The 16,879-nt window shown below is 39.3% G+C and overlaps 1 protein-coding gene across 1 annotated transcript in view; it reads right to left on the reverse strand.

Moving 5' to 3' along the window:
* The window catches only part of LOC113015028 (neural cell adhesion molecule 2-like), a 339,210-nt gene that overhangs the window by 230,597 nt on the left and 91,734 nt on the right, over positions 1–16,879 (reverse strand). The window contains exon 6 of the mRNA XM_026156929.1: positions 3,299–3,327. Within this exon, the coding sequence (XP_026012714.1) occupies positions 3,299–3,327 (29 nt within the window). The remainder of the gene's footprint in view (positions 1–3,298; positions 3,328–16,879) is intronic.

The raw sequence follows: 16,879 nt of genomic DNA on the forward strand, positions 1-16,879 counted from the left end.
TTGTATAAATAAAATTAAATGAGGGTTTATACCAATCCTGAAAGATGCTGATCAGCTATTAGTCCTCAGATGACTTTAGATGTCAGTCATTCAGATTTCAGGTCTCACGCCCTGACATGACAACACAAACAGTGTATGTGATGATCTGAGTGTAGATGATGTTCTGTGGCTCATAGAGAATCATTAATGTGCCTGATAATTCAGGATCCATTGATCAACTATAACTGAATGACATTTGGCATGGTTTAGGGTTCATAAAGGTTGTATAGGAAAGTATATGAAATGCTTCAAAACAGACTTGTTGTTTTCATCTTGGTCTAAAATATGAACTCTGTGTGACTCTTTCCCTCTCAAGCAAACGAAGTATGTGTAACAATCCTCTTTAAGTGAGGGTTTTTTTTTTTTAGGTAACAAGTTTTCATAATCGTTTAAGTCAGTCCAGTTTACCAAAGGTAGAGTGTTTAAAGTGTTATATGAAAGTAAAGAACCATGTAGTTTTACACTGACATGTTTCTCTCCCTGATCTCTCGATAGCCTCTTATCTAACTTTTTTTGCAGAAAAGCTAAATAATATAACTTATGTAAGGTTCTACATCATGTGCAATGCCTTTCTTTTTTTTGTCTGTTTTTCTGATGTACCATGAAATGAAAGCTTTTATTTATTTTAAGGAGAAACTGAGGTGTAGCAGAAAGTTTTGTGAGCTTCTCCTGGTAATAACCTGGTAATATTAATAATAAAAAAAGAAATTTTAGTGTCTCAAAGTACCAAACAAAATTTAAATTGATGGCTGATTTTTTTTTGGGGGGGGGGGTCTTTTTTTCTCTAGTTGTCTTAATTTTTTAATAACACACTGAACAGCTTGTTTGGATATGTTTTTGACTAGTAGCTCATTGGTAATCAACTTCTTGGTGAACAAAAAATATTTTCTGTCTGTGTTTTCTTTGACACTTTTTGTAGGTTCAGCTAAAGCAATGGGAACGTGTTTATGGCAACAGATTGCTAATAAGAAGCTGCCTAAAGATCCATCCACGTTCCTCGTTTTATCCAATACAGGGCCACAGGGGTTTCTGTGAAGACTAGAATGATGGCTCTATTTTCAGCACCAACTCTTGTCAATTGACTTCAGGGATGATGATTCCTACTCAGATTAATGAAATAGTAAAAAAAAAAAAAAAAAACCCATTATGTTACAGGAAACCTATTTCTCAGCAATTATGTTACCAATTAGTTTTTCCCGTTCTTCTGGTTGAAATATGAAGAACAGGAGAAAAACAAGCAGCAGGTTCAGTGTGAGGAAAATTTCTGAATCAAACATCATGCATCTGTCCCTGACATGACCTGGTGACAAGACAAAAAGTTTCTTCTTCCTGTGCTGAGAAACCCTGATGAATGAAATCAGCAGCTAAACATTTCCTTTCTTTTGTTTTGATTAATATCTTTAAATATTTCTTTTTGAATTAACGGAAAATAAAACCCGACATGATGTAGCTTCTAGCTTTAACAGTTTTTAGAATAAATCTCTTCTTCTGATAAATAAATAAATCTCAGTCTTCTGGTGCAGGGGGTTGGGAAGCTCATCTGTAACTGAAAGGTTGCCGGTTCGATCCCCCTACTCTCTGTCCTGGTTGTTGTGTCCTTGGGCAAGACACTTCACCTACTGCCTACTGGTGATGGCGCGATATGGCAGCCTCGCTTCTGCCAGTCTGTCCCAGGGCAGCTGTGGTTACAACTGTAGCTGCCTCCACCATTGTGTGAGAATGAATGAATAGTGGAATTGTAAAGCACTTTGGGTGCCTAGAAAAGCGCTATATAAATGCAATCCATTATTATTATCATCATCTCAGCTCTTCTGTCGTCATGTTTTTAGGGAGGAGGGCTTGAGCACCTGCCCCTTTCCTGATGGGTGCCCCAAGTTCCCTTTTTTGGATGCAATTTCTTTTTAAAGGTTTGGAACAAAAACATTTAACTATTAATCACAAATATGCTAAATAAAAGGACCTGGCTTGCATCAGTCACATGACTACATTGATCAAAGCTCATCCTTTGATGGCAGAGCGCGCTGGTTACGAGCCGGAAACAAGCTCGCATCCTAGTTTTTTTAAATTGAGGATTCAGAATTATTGTCTGAAGGCCAAGAAGGATGCCCATTAGATTTATTTTACCAAGTGGAATGTTATGGCTTTGCCATATTGGTCCACGTGATTGACCTTTGTTATTATTATTTATTTATTTATTTTAAGTTTTGGATCATGTTTTTAAGTTAGAAGTTTTGCCGCTGGCCTTTCCAAAACACTTTGTTTGTAGTCTCACAGAACACACCAAACCTTTCGCAACACTTAAGACCTTCGCCATCATCCATGATCCTCTTGGAGTGTCTGCAATCAAGATATTATCTCCAGGTATAAGACATCCTTTAGTCCTCATCCATTTTTGTCTTTCTTGCATCAGAAGTAGGTACTCAGAAAGCCATCTCTAACAGAACAACTCTGACAGGTACTGTACCAGTTTCCTTTTCCTGACACGAAGATCACTTGGATCAAATACTAATCATAAGGGCAACGACACAAAGGCAGAGGCGCATTAAAGTTCCATTTGATGCCATCCTGAACAAAAGCATTTAGAATTTTGGCATGGTTCAGCTCAGTCAACCTCTCTTTCAACTCTTGAATTGCACCAACAAAATTTGTAGTATTATCAGATCTGATGGTCAAAACTGGGCCTCATCCACAGATAAACCTTGGAACAGCATTTACTCAGGATTCTGTATTAAGGGTATAAATGCAATTTCCAGATATACTGCTCGACTGGTCAAACAAGTAAAAAACTCCATACCTTCTAAGGAGACCTCGTCCTCTTTTAACACTTATAGTCCACTCCAACATTTGAGAATGGAGCCATGGCTATCAATACACTCTTTCTGCAGATCTTTTGTTCAACAAACTTTCCTCTGTTGCATCTACACATGGTACAACAAGAGATGATTTTGCTGGCAGCCGAATTTACATTCACTATCCAGTATTTTTGTATTAGTTTTGACAGCATGTGCACTCCACCTGCATGTCCCAACTTTTGATGGATATAGCCCAAAATTAATATTGACACACGCATATCTCTGGCAAAATTGCAGAATGTTTTGCTTCCACAGGCATGGCTGCTTTATTCAGGCTGCAGCCAATCATGTGTAAACTGCAGTCTCATCAGTTTTAGGCACACGCTGAACAAGATGCTACCTTTCTTTATGCAAATACACTAGTTTTGAACTGCAACTGTTTATGCTGGATCTGTCCTCTCCTGTACTCTGTGCTCTAGTTTATAGGCCTCCTTACCTTAACAACGACTTCATCAAGGAATTCTCTGATTTTCTATCTGTGCCATTGCCAACCACTGATAGGCTTCTAATCCTTGGCAACTTCAATATCCGTATGTGTTGCCCCTCTAAACCTTTGGTTAGGGAATTTGTACAAATCTTGGACTCATTTAACCTGACCCAGTCTGTCAACGGCCCTTCACACACGCAGGACCACACTCTTGACCTCATCTTGTCATCTGGGTTCTCAGTGATCTGCGTTGCAGTGATTGATGTGTGTCCATCTGATCATAATTTCTTTCTATTTAATATTTCCACCCCTCACTCACCCTCCAAACAAACCCAGGCCACCTCTCTTATATGCCCTATAACACCTGAAACTGCTCCCCAATTCTCAGCTGCCTTCACTGCATTTCCTTTAGCCACCTTTGATGAAAGTTCTCCTCATTGCAATAATCCTGATGAGCTTCTTGCATGTTTCAATTGTGCTTGTACCAACATAATGGACTCAATTGCTCCTTTTGTAAATGGCATTATCTCAAATGGAACTGTTCCTGACTTGTTTTAATAAGCTGTTGTTCAGCCACGTCTAAAAAAACCTGGTTTGGATCCATCAGTTCTTGGCAATTTTAGACCCATTTCTAAGCTGCCATTCTTGTCTAAGGTTCTTGAGAAAATTGTCCTCCACCAATTATCCTCATTCTTAGACATGCATAATACTCTGGATAAATATCAGTCTGGTTTCAGAGCCTTCCACAGCACAGAGTCTGCTCTACTGAAGGTGTCCAATGATGTGCTTTTAGCTGCTGACTCTGGAAAAAGTACAGTTTTAATTCTTTTAGACTTGAGCGCAGCATTTGAGATTGTCGACCACACAATCCTATTAAATCATCTAAAGACGTGTCGGCATTCAAGGATCTGCTCTAAAATGGTTTGCCTCTCACCTGGAGAGCAGAACATACTCTGGGATGCTGGGTAACAAATACTCTTCCCCAGCTACACTCACTTGTGGAACACCTCAGGGCTCTGTTCTGGGCCCTGTCTTAATCTCCTTATACATGCTCCCATTAGGCTCCATTTTTCACAAACACCAGATCTCCTACCACTCTTATGCACTTGATACACAGTTCTACCTTTCTCTAAAACCAGGTGCTGATAGTACACTGCAGAAATTCTCAGTTTGAGAAAGATCAGAGACATCCAGCAATGTATGTCGCCAAGACACTCCAAATCATGAAAAAATGACATTATAATCTTCGGTAAGCAGGACTCTATTAGTCTCATTAGAAACAGTTTGGACCCACTATCAGCTAATGTACATCCCATGCAAAAAATCTTGGTTTCATTTTTGATTCCACTCTCAAGCTGGACAAGCAAATAAATTCAGTTTTTCCCAACTAAGGAGCATTTCTAAACTCAAAAATATCCTGTCATCTAAAGACCTGGAAACTGTTATCCATGCTTTCATGCTTTCATATCATAACGTCTTGACTATTGTAACTCTTTCTATTTAGGCATCTCTCACTCAAGTCTGACCTGCCTGCAACTTGTTCAAAATGCAGCCGCAAGCCTCCTGACAGGTACCAGAAAGAGAGAGAGTATTACTCCGATACTGGCATCTCTACATTGGCTGCCAATTAAATATAGAATTGATTTTAAGGTTTTACTATTTGTTTTTAAAGCTCTACATGGTTTGGCTCCAGGTTACATTTCAGATCTTCTTAGCCTGCACTTACCCACTCGCAGTGGCGTGTCCAGCGGGGTGGCCACTGGCAAAAATGATCTTTTTCACATAGCCACGGTGTTCACAGTCGCACTGACTACACCCACAGCAACGTAGAGTTAAATACTGTTTACACAGTTCCTACAGTTATTGTGCTTTATTTTGCATTTTGTAAAGCATTTTGGCCATACGGCCCGTTTAATACTGCTGCACTTTTTTCCGAATTTGTCCAAATCAATTTCTTAGTTTTCAATGTTGTTACTTATATACAGAGTAATCAGATTACAGTAACGCGTTACGCGTTACTGTAATCTGATTACTTTTTTCAAGTAACGAGTAAAGTAAGGGATTACTATTGCAAAAACGGTAATTAGATTACCGTTACTTTCCCGTAGGAACGCTGCGTTACTGCGTTACTAAAACCGTGATTTTTTTTTTTGCGAGAATGTCTCATGACAGTGGCGTAAGCACGTGCGACGTTTGTGACAACAGCTGTGTGCAGATCAACAATGGATAATATATCGAGTACTGGAAAGAGTATGAGCGTGCAGCGTTTAAAGCGTGGAAGTACTGACCTTACTTTGAGTTTGATTCCATAAAAAGTGACAAAAACATTAGTGTCCGTTGTGCGTGGGAAGAAAACTTCTTTTCACAGCGAAAAAAAACCCCTAAACTTCCAAGCAAGCACCGAGTGCGCAACGATGTAATGGGAAATTCACAGAGCTGCCATATCCTTCCACTGACCGCTGCAGCACACCTGCACTAGGGTAAACCTCCGCCTACCCTGCTCCTGCTTTACAGGTGAAAATAGAGCAACAGGACCGCTGAGTCTTTGACTTTATTTTCTGCTGTGTTTTACTTGCATCTATTTGAAAGACTGAGTGTAAACACACACACAAAAAAAAAAAATTTATGTGCTGGAATGTGCAGAAAATAGGTTTAAATATTAAACAAATTTCTTCCAGTCAGTGAATGTTGCATATAATTACATTTTTGCTTGATGCATAAAGTTAAAAGATTAAAACTAATAAAACAAGTTTTAAAAAGAGACTTTTCCATTTGATTACATTTTGTATGATGGATTATGTAGAAAAAGTAGAGTTGGGCTGAGAGATCTATCGCTTTATCACCTATTCAGGTTGTAAATCGTGTTTTTAAAAAGTAACTAAGTAACTAAGTAATTAATTACTTTTGAAAATAAGCAATCAGTAAAGTAACGGGATTACTTTTTGGGGGAAGTAATCAGTAATTAGTTACTGATTACTTTTTTCATGTAACTTGACCAACACTGGTAGTTACAGAGTAGCTTAAAAACACATTTACCTTCCCGAAAAAGTGCAGCGGGGCCTCGGTTCCTTCTGTCGTGTAATCCAGTTCACTGAAGAACACCTCAGTAGTGCTGTGCGAATCATGAACGAATCGTTCAATACTCGAGAATCACTTTACTGACTCGTGAATCATGATTCACAAGCCCAGCTGACTCACTGACTCATCCCTGTTGCTGTTAGCAAACGAATTTCATTAGTAGAAATATATCTAGCTTATAATTAAAATTGTGGGGGGAAAACAACCTCCAGTATCTTAACAAAAATATTTCTGCTCTGAACTGGAAGAAAAAACCCTGAGTAGAAGCTCACATCAAGACTGTCATGGTCCGTGGTCCTGTGTGTGTGTGGAATGTGGTGGAATCACACATTCCACACACACACAGGACCACAGCACCAGGCTTGGCCATCACCGGCACACCTGCTCTCCATCGGAGTGATTACCTGAAGAGCTACTTAACCCGGCGCTGAAAGCAAAGTTATGCATGTCATGGCCCAGCGGCACGAGGGAACAGGGATGGACACAGGTGCAGAAACCAACCCGGAAGCGAGGTGACAGAGAACAAATGATTTATTTCCGCCCACAGGTAAACAAAGGTAAAAAACAAAGCGACGCCACCACACTAGTGGCGCGTAGGATTCGTCGGTGAATAATGAGGGTGACCTAGACACCTCTAGGAGACGGCTGAACAGCGGGGGCAGCGGGGAGGTAGAAACAGGACTAGGTAGGGACTGGGGGCATTGGTTTCAGATGGAGGGGACAGGTGGAGCGGAAAGCCCGGAAGCGGTCGAGGCGTGGGGAGGCAGGCAGGTGAGCGGTGGGCCGGCAGGCCATGTTGTGTAAGCAGCAGGCGGCCCAGGTCCAGGAGGACGGGAGCGAGGGGAACGAGATCTCCACTCCGGGTGCTATCTATGGGGATAGCAGATACTCGGGCGATGAATGGTTGAGAGCGCAGGTCTGATATACCGCTGGCACGATTGCTCACAGGTGGTCAGCCAGGGAGGGGCAACCGGACTCCGCCTAAAGGAGGAGGAGCCGCTGTCTGAGACCTGCAGGTGCCCAACCAGACCATGACAATGCAGCATTTTAGCCACACTATTGCCCTATCAAATCAGTGAGCTGGAATTTTTTTTCTTCTAAACATGAACTACTGTTACAGCAACAGACATTAATACTACTGGTGCCCCACACAACAACTCAATGTCCACTATGTGAAGGAGCAAAACACATGCATTCTCCTCTCATTAACTGAGATAAACTGCTGGCATATTTGTTTCACATCTATACTGTCCAGTCTCTCCTGGGGTCCGTTCTTCGTACCTCGCTTACTACATCCAAGATCAAATGACACATCCAAGATCAAATCATCGCGCTAACTTTGAGCTCGCTATTCCGGTTCTCCGAACACACCTGTTGTTGACGATTAGTATAGCTGGATGAAGTAATGTGAGATCACTGGGTGGCTTAACAGGGGCTACGCATCGATAGTAGAAACATTGATCGGCAACCCTTTGATTGGTCGGCGAAAATGTCGAAGGAGCGCGCTCAGTATTTTTGCTATATCAATAAAAGGATCAAGTACTGCATTATCTTTAGTTACATTGATAATATTTATTTATGGAAAAACAGTGGTAAAATATCGCTGTTGCTTTCATATACATGAAGCGGACATACCTGAGTGGCCGCGATCTAATCTTGTTTACATAAAGTAAGCCTGCTCCCGAGCAGGTTTACGCTTACGGATCTGTTGCTATGACAGCAAGTCCCGGATGAGCTTCGGAGAACCGAACGATCCAAGATCACGCGAAATCGTCAACAATCAAATCCAGCTAACTTACTTAGCGAGGTACGAAGAACGGACCCCTGGTGGACATGGCAACATGTTATTCATGGTTACATATAATTTTAGACTGATGTGGGCTAAAGCCTAGAACATACTTGCCAACCTTCAGACCTTAGAATTAGGGAGACATTTAAATGTCACCGTTATTATTGTCCAATTTCAGAGGCTGCGTCCACCTGAAGACCAGGTGTTGTGCCAAAAAGTGAGTGTCTGCCAAAAACTGATTGCTTGTATTTAAACTGCTATAAATAACTTGTTGGTCTATAATATGTGAAAAATATGTCAAATTTATCCCTTATGAATTTTACCAAGTCATCTTGAGCAACAAACAACATTCGTGTAACAAGGTAGACACCGCAATCAGTTTTTGGCAGTGACTTTTAAATGGTAAATGGACTGATTCATATATAGTGCTTTTCTACTCTCCCGGAGTACTCAAAGCACTCTATACAATAATGCCTCATTCACCCATTCATACAAGCACTTCTAAAGTCAAGTGCAAACTAAACTACATTCACACTCCGATGAACGCATCGGAGGGCAACTTGAGATTAGTATCTTGCCCAAGGATATTTGGCATGTAGACTGGGGAAGCCAAAGATCGAACCACCAACCTTCCCATCAGTAGCTGATCTGCTCTACCACCTGAGCCACAGCCACAGCCACCACACTTTTATGTATCCTGCATTTATACAGTTAAAAAAAATATTGTTTACTTAACTCTTAAGAGAGACACTTTTAATCAGGCCAGGCTCTTCCAGCAGCCACCAGGCCCAGGCTCTTCCAGCAGCCACCAGGCCCAGGATCCTCCAGCAGCCACCAGGCCCAGGATCCTCCAGCAGCCACCAGGCCCAGGATCCTCCAGCAGCCACCAGGCCCAGGATCCTCCAGCAGCCACCAGGCCCAGGCTCTTCCAGCAGCCACCAGGCCCAGGCTCTTCCAGCAGCCACCAGGCCCAGGCTCTTCCAGCAGCCACCAGGCCCAGGCTCTTCCAGCAGCCACCAGGCCCAGGATCCTCTAGCAAGGCACCAACAAGTAAATCAACAGTGACTTCAACGGGCCATCACAAGGAAATACCAATCTCATCATTTTCAAAATGCCACCTAAAAAAGCAAACCCAGGAGTTGAAGGCAATTAACCAGTGAGGTTAATTGCCAGGACAGGCCGGGTTTCAGCAACCCTCAAGGGTGCTTCGCAACCAGTGGGCCTTAACGCCGTTAAGATGCCGCCTAGGAGGAGCAACGTTAATGAGGAGGAACTGGAGGACATAAAGAAATCCCTAAACTTTATGTCTGAAGAAATAACAACAATTTCCAAACAACAAAAACTGATACTCAATTTAATGGATGATATTAAAGAACTAAGAAGGCAGGGCGAGGAAAAGGACAAGAAGATTGCTATGCTGGAAGGACGGGTGTCAGATCTGGAACAATATTCAAGAGTAAATGATGTGATAGTGACAGGACTGGAAACCAAGCATCAGACATACGCACGGGTAGCAGCATCAGAGAGAGGGGAGCCACCCGAGCAAGAGCTACGCTCTTTGGAAGAGCAGGTAATGGCCTTCTTTAAAAGCAAAGGTATAGAAATGGACAGTAAAAATATTGAGGGATGCCATCCGCTTCCGAGAAAAAAAATCAAATACCTGCCATTATCATTCGTTTTGTTAATAGAAAACAGAAAAAAGAACTGCTCAAGCAAGGAAGAAAGCTAAAAGGTACAAATGTTTATTTAAATGAACACCTAATCAAGAAAAATGCAGACATTGCAAGACAAGCAAGAATATTTAAAAAACAGAAGAAAATACAGTCAACTTGGACGTCAGACTGTAAAATATTCATTAAGTTAAATGGAACACCAGAGCAGGCTAAGGTTCTAGTCATCAAAGAGAGGACTGAACTAGAAAAATAAAACTGATAAATGCAAAGCAGTGCTAAATATGATGGGACCGTCCAAGTGCACAACCAACGCAGATGTCTGACAATTTTCAACTAACAGCTCATATAGATATTGAAAATAAGACATTGATGTATGACAGCAACATAGATCCTGATTGTAATTTCTTTAACAATAAGACAAATGAATGCAATTATTATACAAATGAGCAACTTAAAAAGGAATTCAAGGTAGAACAGGGTATAACAATGGTTCACTTTAATAGTCGACGCTTCTATGCAAACTTTCAATCCATCAAAGACTACATAACACAGTTTGAACAGCCATTCAATGTGATAGCCATATCGGAGACCTGGATAACTCCTGGAAAAGAAGAAGACTTTAAAATAAATGGATATGAATTCCTTCATGTAGACAGGATCAACAAGAAAGGAGGTGGGGTGGCACTTTACATTGATAAAAACCTAAAGTACAAAAGAATGGGAAGAATGACAACTGTTATTGATGGAGTGATGGAATGTTTATCAGTGGAAATAAGTATAGAAAAAAGGAAAAACCTAATTGTCAGTTGTATATATAGAACACCAGGATCAAAGATTGAGATATTTAAGGATAATATGGAGGACTTATTTACAAATATAAATCAGAAAAGAATGTTTATTTGTGGGGACTTTAATATTGACTTATTGAATCCAAATCATAATAAGAGTACAGAAGAATTTATTGATTCCATGTACAGCATCGGTTTATTTCCACTGATAACAAGACCGACCAGAATAACATCTCATTGTGCAACTCTATTAGATAATATATTTACAAATATAATAGAAGGAAAGATAAAAAGTGGGCTGTTAATCAATGATATAAGTGACCATTTACCAGTCTTTGCATCTTATAAATGCCATTATAAAGTGAACAACGATGGACATAAGATTATTTACAAAAGAATAAGAACAGAGAAGACCTTAAATTGTCTTAGAAATGAACTTTTAAAGCAAGATTGGAATATTGTGTATGAACAAACAGAAGTTAATAAAGCTTACGAAGGATTTTTAAGAACATTTAACACATTACTTGATAAAAACTGCCCAGTAATTGAAATCAATAGGAAACACAATTATGCAGGAAGACCATGGATGACAAAAGGACTACAAAATGCCAGCAAAAAAAAGAATACCCTATATCGAGAATTCATAAAAAAGAGAATAGAAACTGAAGTATAAAACTTACAAAAATAAATTAACTAATATAATGAGATCCTGTAAAAGAGAGTATTACATTAAAAGGTTAGAACACAATAAAGATAACACAAGAGATATATGGAATGTATTAAACAGAATAATCAAAAATGAATCAAGGAATAATGATTACCCTGGGTACTTTATAGAAGGGACAAGAAGTATTAATAACATGGAAGAGATAGTAAATGGCTTTAATGAATTCTTCGTAAACATAGGGCCAAAACTGGCAGAAGAAATAAAGGTTGATGGAATAGAAAGGGACACTGGTGAAAATATTGAAAGGAATAGTAGCTCAATGTTTTTAAGAGCAGTGGAAGAGAAAGAGATTTATGACATGGTTAGAGGACTTAAGAACAAAACCAGTACAGACTGGAATGATATTGATATGGTAACGGTAAAGACAGTTATTGATGGTATCGTAAAACCATTAAAATATATATTCAACTTGTCGTTTCAAAAAGGAGTTTTTCCACAAAAAATGAAAGTTGCTAAAGTTATTCCCATTTACAAAACCGGTGAAAGACATCATTTTACAAACTATAGACCAGTGTCAATACTCTCCCAGTTCTCTAAGATACTGGAAAAACTCTTCATAAAAAGACTTGACAGTTTTGTGGAAAAATATGAATTAATGACAGATAGTCAGTATGGGTTCAGAAACAACAGATGAACAGCTTTGGCACTGATAGATTTAATGGAAAAGATAACGGAATGTATGGATAATAAGAGGTATGCGCTCGGAGTTTTCTTAGATCTAAAGAAGGCGTTTGATACTGTTAATCATGAAATTCTATTAAAAAAAACTGGAAAAGTACGGGTTTAGGGGAGTGGTTTTGGAATGGTTAAAAAGCTATGTAGGGAATAGGCAACAATATGTACAAATAAATGAATATAAATCTAATTTGATGGATATAGCTTGTGGAGTACCTCAAGGTTCAGTACTGGGTCCAAAAATGTTTATTATGTACTTAAATTATATCTGCAGAGTATCGGAGATTTTAAAGTTTGTAATATTTGCAGATGACACAAATATACTGTGTTCAGGTGTGGAGTTGCCACAGGTTTTGGAAATGATCACACAGGAATTAACAATATTAAAGAAGTGGTTTGATATAAATAAATTATCATTGAATCTAGATAAAACCAAATTTATGTTGTTTGGAAACCAAAAGAAAAACATTGAAGTAGAAATATGTGTTGACAATGTATATTTAGAAAGAATAAATGAAACTAGAAAGCGAAAATTTCTGAAGAAATTTTAAGTGTGCCTATGCCGCCGCTAATCAGTGTAGCTTGCCATTCAAACGGCTACAGAGAGCAAAACTCAGCAGAGCAGCCATTCTCCACCATGAACTATGGTAAAACCAAACACCGCTCGCGCCTCACAGATGACAGCTTACAGTTTTGTGTAAAGATGAGGTGACTTCGTACAGCCCCAATTTGCAGACGCTGTGCGCAGAAGTTCATAAGCAGACCCGACAATGTTTGCATGAACACACTTTGAAGCACTACGTTATGGACCACTTTTCACACATAGTTGCTGTACCCACACAGCCGGCTGTAGCTTTTCATCTCACAGCCCGACACATACCAAAAAAAAAAAAAAAAAAAAAAAAAAGAAAAGAAAAAAAAAAAAAAAAAAAAAAACAGCCGAGAGAGCACAGACTTTACGCCTGAGAGGCGTGATTGCAGATTCCGCTGAGGTGGGTCCACCTCCCCTGCAGCGGCACAGCAGACCACGCCCTGCCACACACATCAAAGACGTAAAATAAATATTTATGCACTTTTGCATTCACTTTTTGTTACTTTTACAAAGTGTTCTGAATGATTAACCCTTTAAGACCTACCATAGAACCAAGTCCGCCAGAGCTTATATTATATTTTTACATGCTGTGGAGCCATTTTTGGGAGCATTTCAAGTTGCTATACATCAATACAACCATTATAGCCCAGATTTTAATAATATGTATTCATTAAGTGCATAGTAATTACAAAAATTGCAAAAAAGTGCAATAAACTACAAAAAAATTGAAAATCGTTTTTGATTTTTTAACATATATTTGTAGTTAGAGAAATTTAAGAGTCTTATCCCTCAAAACTGTAAATACAAAAAAGTTGCACAAAATAGTTTCCCACCACAGGAAATTTATTTTGAGTGTCTTCATAGTTTTATTTTTGAAATACACCAATTTTTATACACTGCAGGAAAAACGAAAATAAATATTATACTGCAAATTTGCAAAAAAGCAGCATATGCATCAAAATAAACTATTTCCAGCAGTGCAATATGAGTCCTAAGAATCCCAGAAACGACACAGAAAGTCATAAAGTCAAAGATAACTTTTAAAAAGAGCAGTATAGGCCCTGAGGCCCTGATCGCAAAAAAAGACTACATTTCCGCGAAAATGACGTCACTTCCGGTTTCGGGCAGGTAATGGCGGAAATGCAAAAGTTCGCGCTGACGTCTATTCCAACGTAGGAAGTGTTTTGAACAGCTGATGAGATCGGCAAAGCGTGTTTCTGGAATATTATGTTTTTGTTCCTGCAAGCGCTTTTTATGCAGTTTTTGCAAAGCTTTATGTGGAAGGAAACCGTGACCTAGGACACGCTGATGGCATCAGATGTAAGTACAACTCCTCCGGTTTCATATGCAAAAAAAATTTTTGCGCTAGCTTACGTGGTTGCAGTGCTACTGGGATTTAAAAATAGTTACGCATAACAGAGCGTTCCCGCTCCGATCGGCTCTAAAGGGTTAACAATGGTCTACAGCCAATCTTGTGTATTATTATACAAACTTTGGTTGTAAGATTCAGATAACTATTTAATAAAAGCTAAATATTTTATACGAGAGTAAGAGAGAAAAGTATATCTTTGTGTCCCCCTCTCCCTGTTAATGCCCTACCTGGCCCCCTGGCAAAAGCTGTGCTAGATCCGCCCCTGCACAGTTACCAGCTGTCAGCTACACACAAAAAAAAAAAAAAAAAAAAAGGAGCTTGGTGTTAGTTGTCTCTCAGAAACAGTTCATAACTTCCCTTCAACTCATTCATGTCACCTAAAAGGTAAACCTGTTTCTCCATCACCAGTTCAGCTCTGATGACTCAGTAAGGACATCTCATGGTTAAGACCAGCCCTTTTTTTTCCAGCTGTGGCTCCATCAAACATCAGCTGATACTAGAAATTAAAATCAAATGAATTCTAACAACAGCTGATCAAGCTTAAACGTGCTGCTGTTGTTTAGCGCGATAAACAAACAAGAGAGAAAAGCCGATCATTGATCAGTTTCACGATTGAAGTTGCAACAGGCGAGAGAATGACAGGGGAGCCCGAGTAACGACAGAATAAATCCAGCTTTGTGTCTTCTTCCATTCTACCTGAAGTACGGGACAAACTGTGTTCCTTTTCAGCTCAATACGAAACGCGTAATATTTTCTCTGAATGCGGGAAGATTTCGTTTGCACGGGACGGTTGGCAACCCAATAACTAACCTTATGAATACAATAAAGTTCACCATCAGTAACACAGCACCCACCCAGCTGTACGACTTATTGGTCGTGTCCAAATTCATGGGCTGCATCCTCCTGAGGCCGCATTTGTAGACCGATTACGTCATGGCGCGGCCCAGCCAAACTCCAGTTTCCAGCAATGGCAACTGAACTTGAAAGTGTTACTCATTTGTTTTATGACTGTTTATATAGTGCTACATTTTGGAGAGAGCTTGAAAATTATATACTGTGCAAGACAACATACGAAATCAAAATTGAAGGGAAGAACATTATCACTTATTTTGAAACTAAAGAAAAAGAAAAATGTGCCATTGTCAATCTTTATATCTTATTAGGGAAATTCCATATACATAAATGTAAATTTCAAAACTCAACCCCATCATTTAATTTGTTTTTGATTGAAATTGAATATTATTTAAACTCTCTTAAATTAACTTCCAATAAGAAAGGTTTATCACTGATTGAAATTCATTCAGAAATGTTTAACAAATGAGCTGTCACAAGTACTAAATTATGAAGTCTGTCACATCCCCCCCCCCTTTTTTTTCTTTTTTCTCTCCTTTATTTATTTGTCCTGCTTGTTTCATTGTACTGTATATTGTTGCTTTTGTTTGTCTTGTATGTCCACTATTCAGGCTGAACTGGAATGACTGGCTGTTCATTTTGTAAGCTCAATAAAGTTTGAAAACAAAAAAAAAACGTTTCCAGCAATGGCGGCCGCTACTAAGTTTTAAAATTACTCTTACTAATCTTTCTGGGTCACAAAATAAACTTTTAACATATTTTCAGGCGAGAAAGTAGCTGTGTAAATGTAACGCGGTTAAAGGACCAGGGCGCCTGACTGCAGCCTCATAGACAATGAGCTATCAGAATAAGATTCGACTATGGAGCCTGAGGGTGTGAATAAAGCACAGGAAACAAAAGTAGAGCTCAAAATATATATATTATGTTTGTTATGAGAAGTGTATAGACGGATGTACAAAAGAAAGAAAAACATATGCATATGTTTCACAAACAAAAATAATGTTGACAATACAAAACAGCTTATTAGGTTCCAAAAGGAGGTGGGATGAGGTGTAGTCCAGTATGTGATTTATTTTAGTTCCATGGACCTGTGATAGGTCATGTGTCAACAACTTGTGATTCAGTCCATAGGTTCACAATTCCTACCGCAACGTAGCGGTGGTCGGGTGGCTCGCCATCTCACGCTGATCAGGGCTGATCGCGGGAGAAAAAAACAAAAACAAAAAAACCCTGACCTAAACAAGGTCAAAAACATAAATTATCATTCACAGAAGAAAATGAAACAGCATTCTACTGCTGTGACAAAATAAATACATAAATAACAAAGACAAGTAATTAATGCCATGTTTCATACAACAATCAACAAACCATCATCTCTTATAATGAATTTCATTCAAAATACTATTATAGAAAAACATTCTCATGGGTCCCATCAAAGTATATCAGCCACAAAGCTGATAACCATTATCCAAAGTTAATCAAATATATTTACAAAACTCATTTAATCACAGGTGTTGCGCAACAGATTCAATAATCTAAATGGAATTTAACTCAATGCAAAATCTCATAGGCCGTTTCGGCATTTCATCAGAAAAGTAACAAAAAACATCCAAAACGGATAAACAAAAACAACAATATTCAATAGATGAAACTAGTAATTGCACTTATTGTCGCTAGCCTAGCATTAGCTTACCGGCATTGTAGGATGTGCGATCGCGGCTCCGCATTTACATTAATTGTGACAAAACAAACAAATAACTCACCGTTGAGTCGATTGTGAGGTAGTGTAAAGACGAATGAATCGGCTGGGTTATTGCACGCTGTCAACTGGTCTGTAGTGTAGGATTTGTCGATATCTGACAAGTAGGCCAACCACAGGGACACAGCAGCAGGGAGGAGCAGGGACATGCAGCTGATTGACCCGCAACTTATACAGGGTTCATTCCCGCCACAATGAAGGGACTGGCGGAAATGGGGTCATGGGTTACCGTGGTTACATAAACATCAAATATCTG

This window comes from Astatotilapia calliptera, chromosome 3 (genome assembly GCF_900246225.1).
Source record: "Astatotilapia calliptera chromosome 3, fAstCal1.2, whole genome shotgun sequence".
Taxonomy (NCBI): Eukaryota; Metazoa; Chordata; class Actinopteri; order Cichliformes; family Cichlidae; genus Astatotilapia; species Astatotilapia calliptera.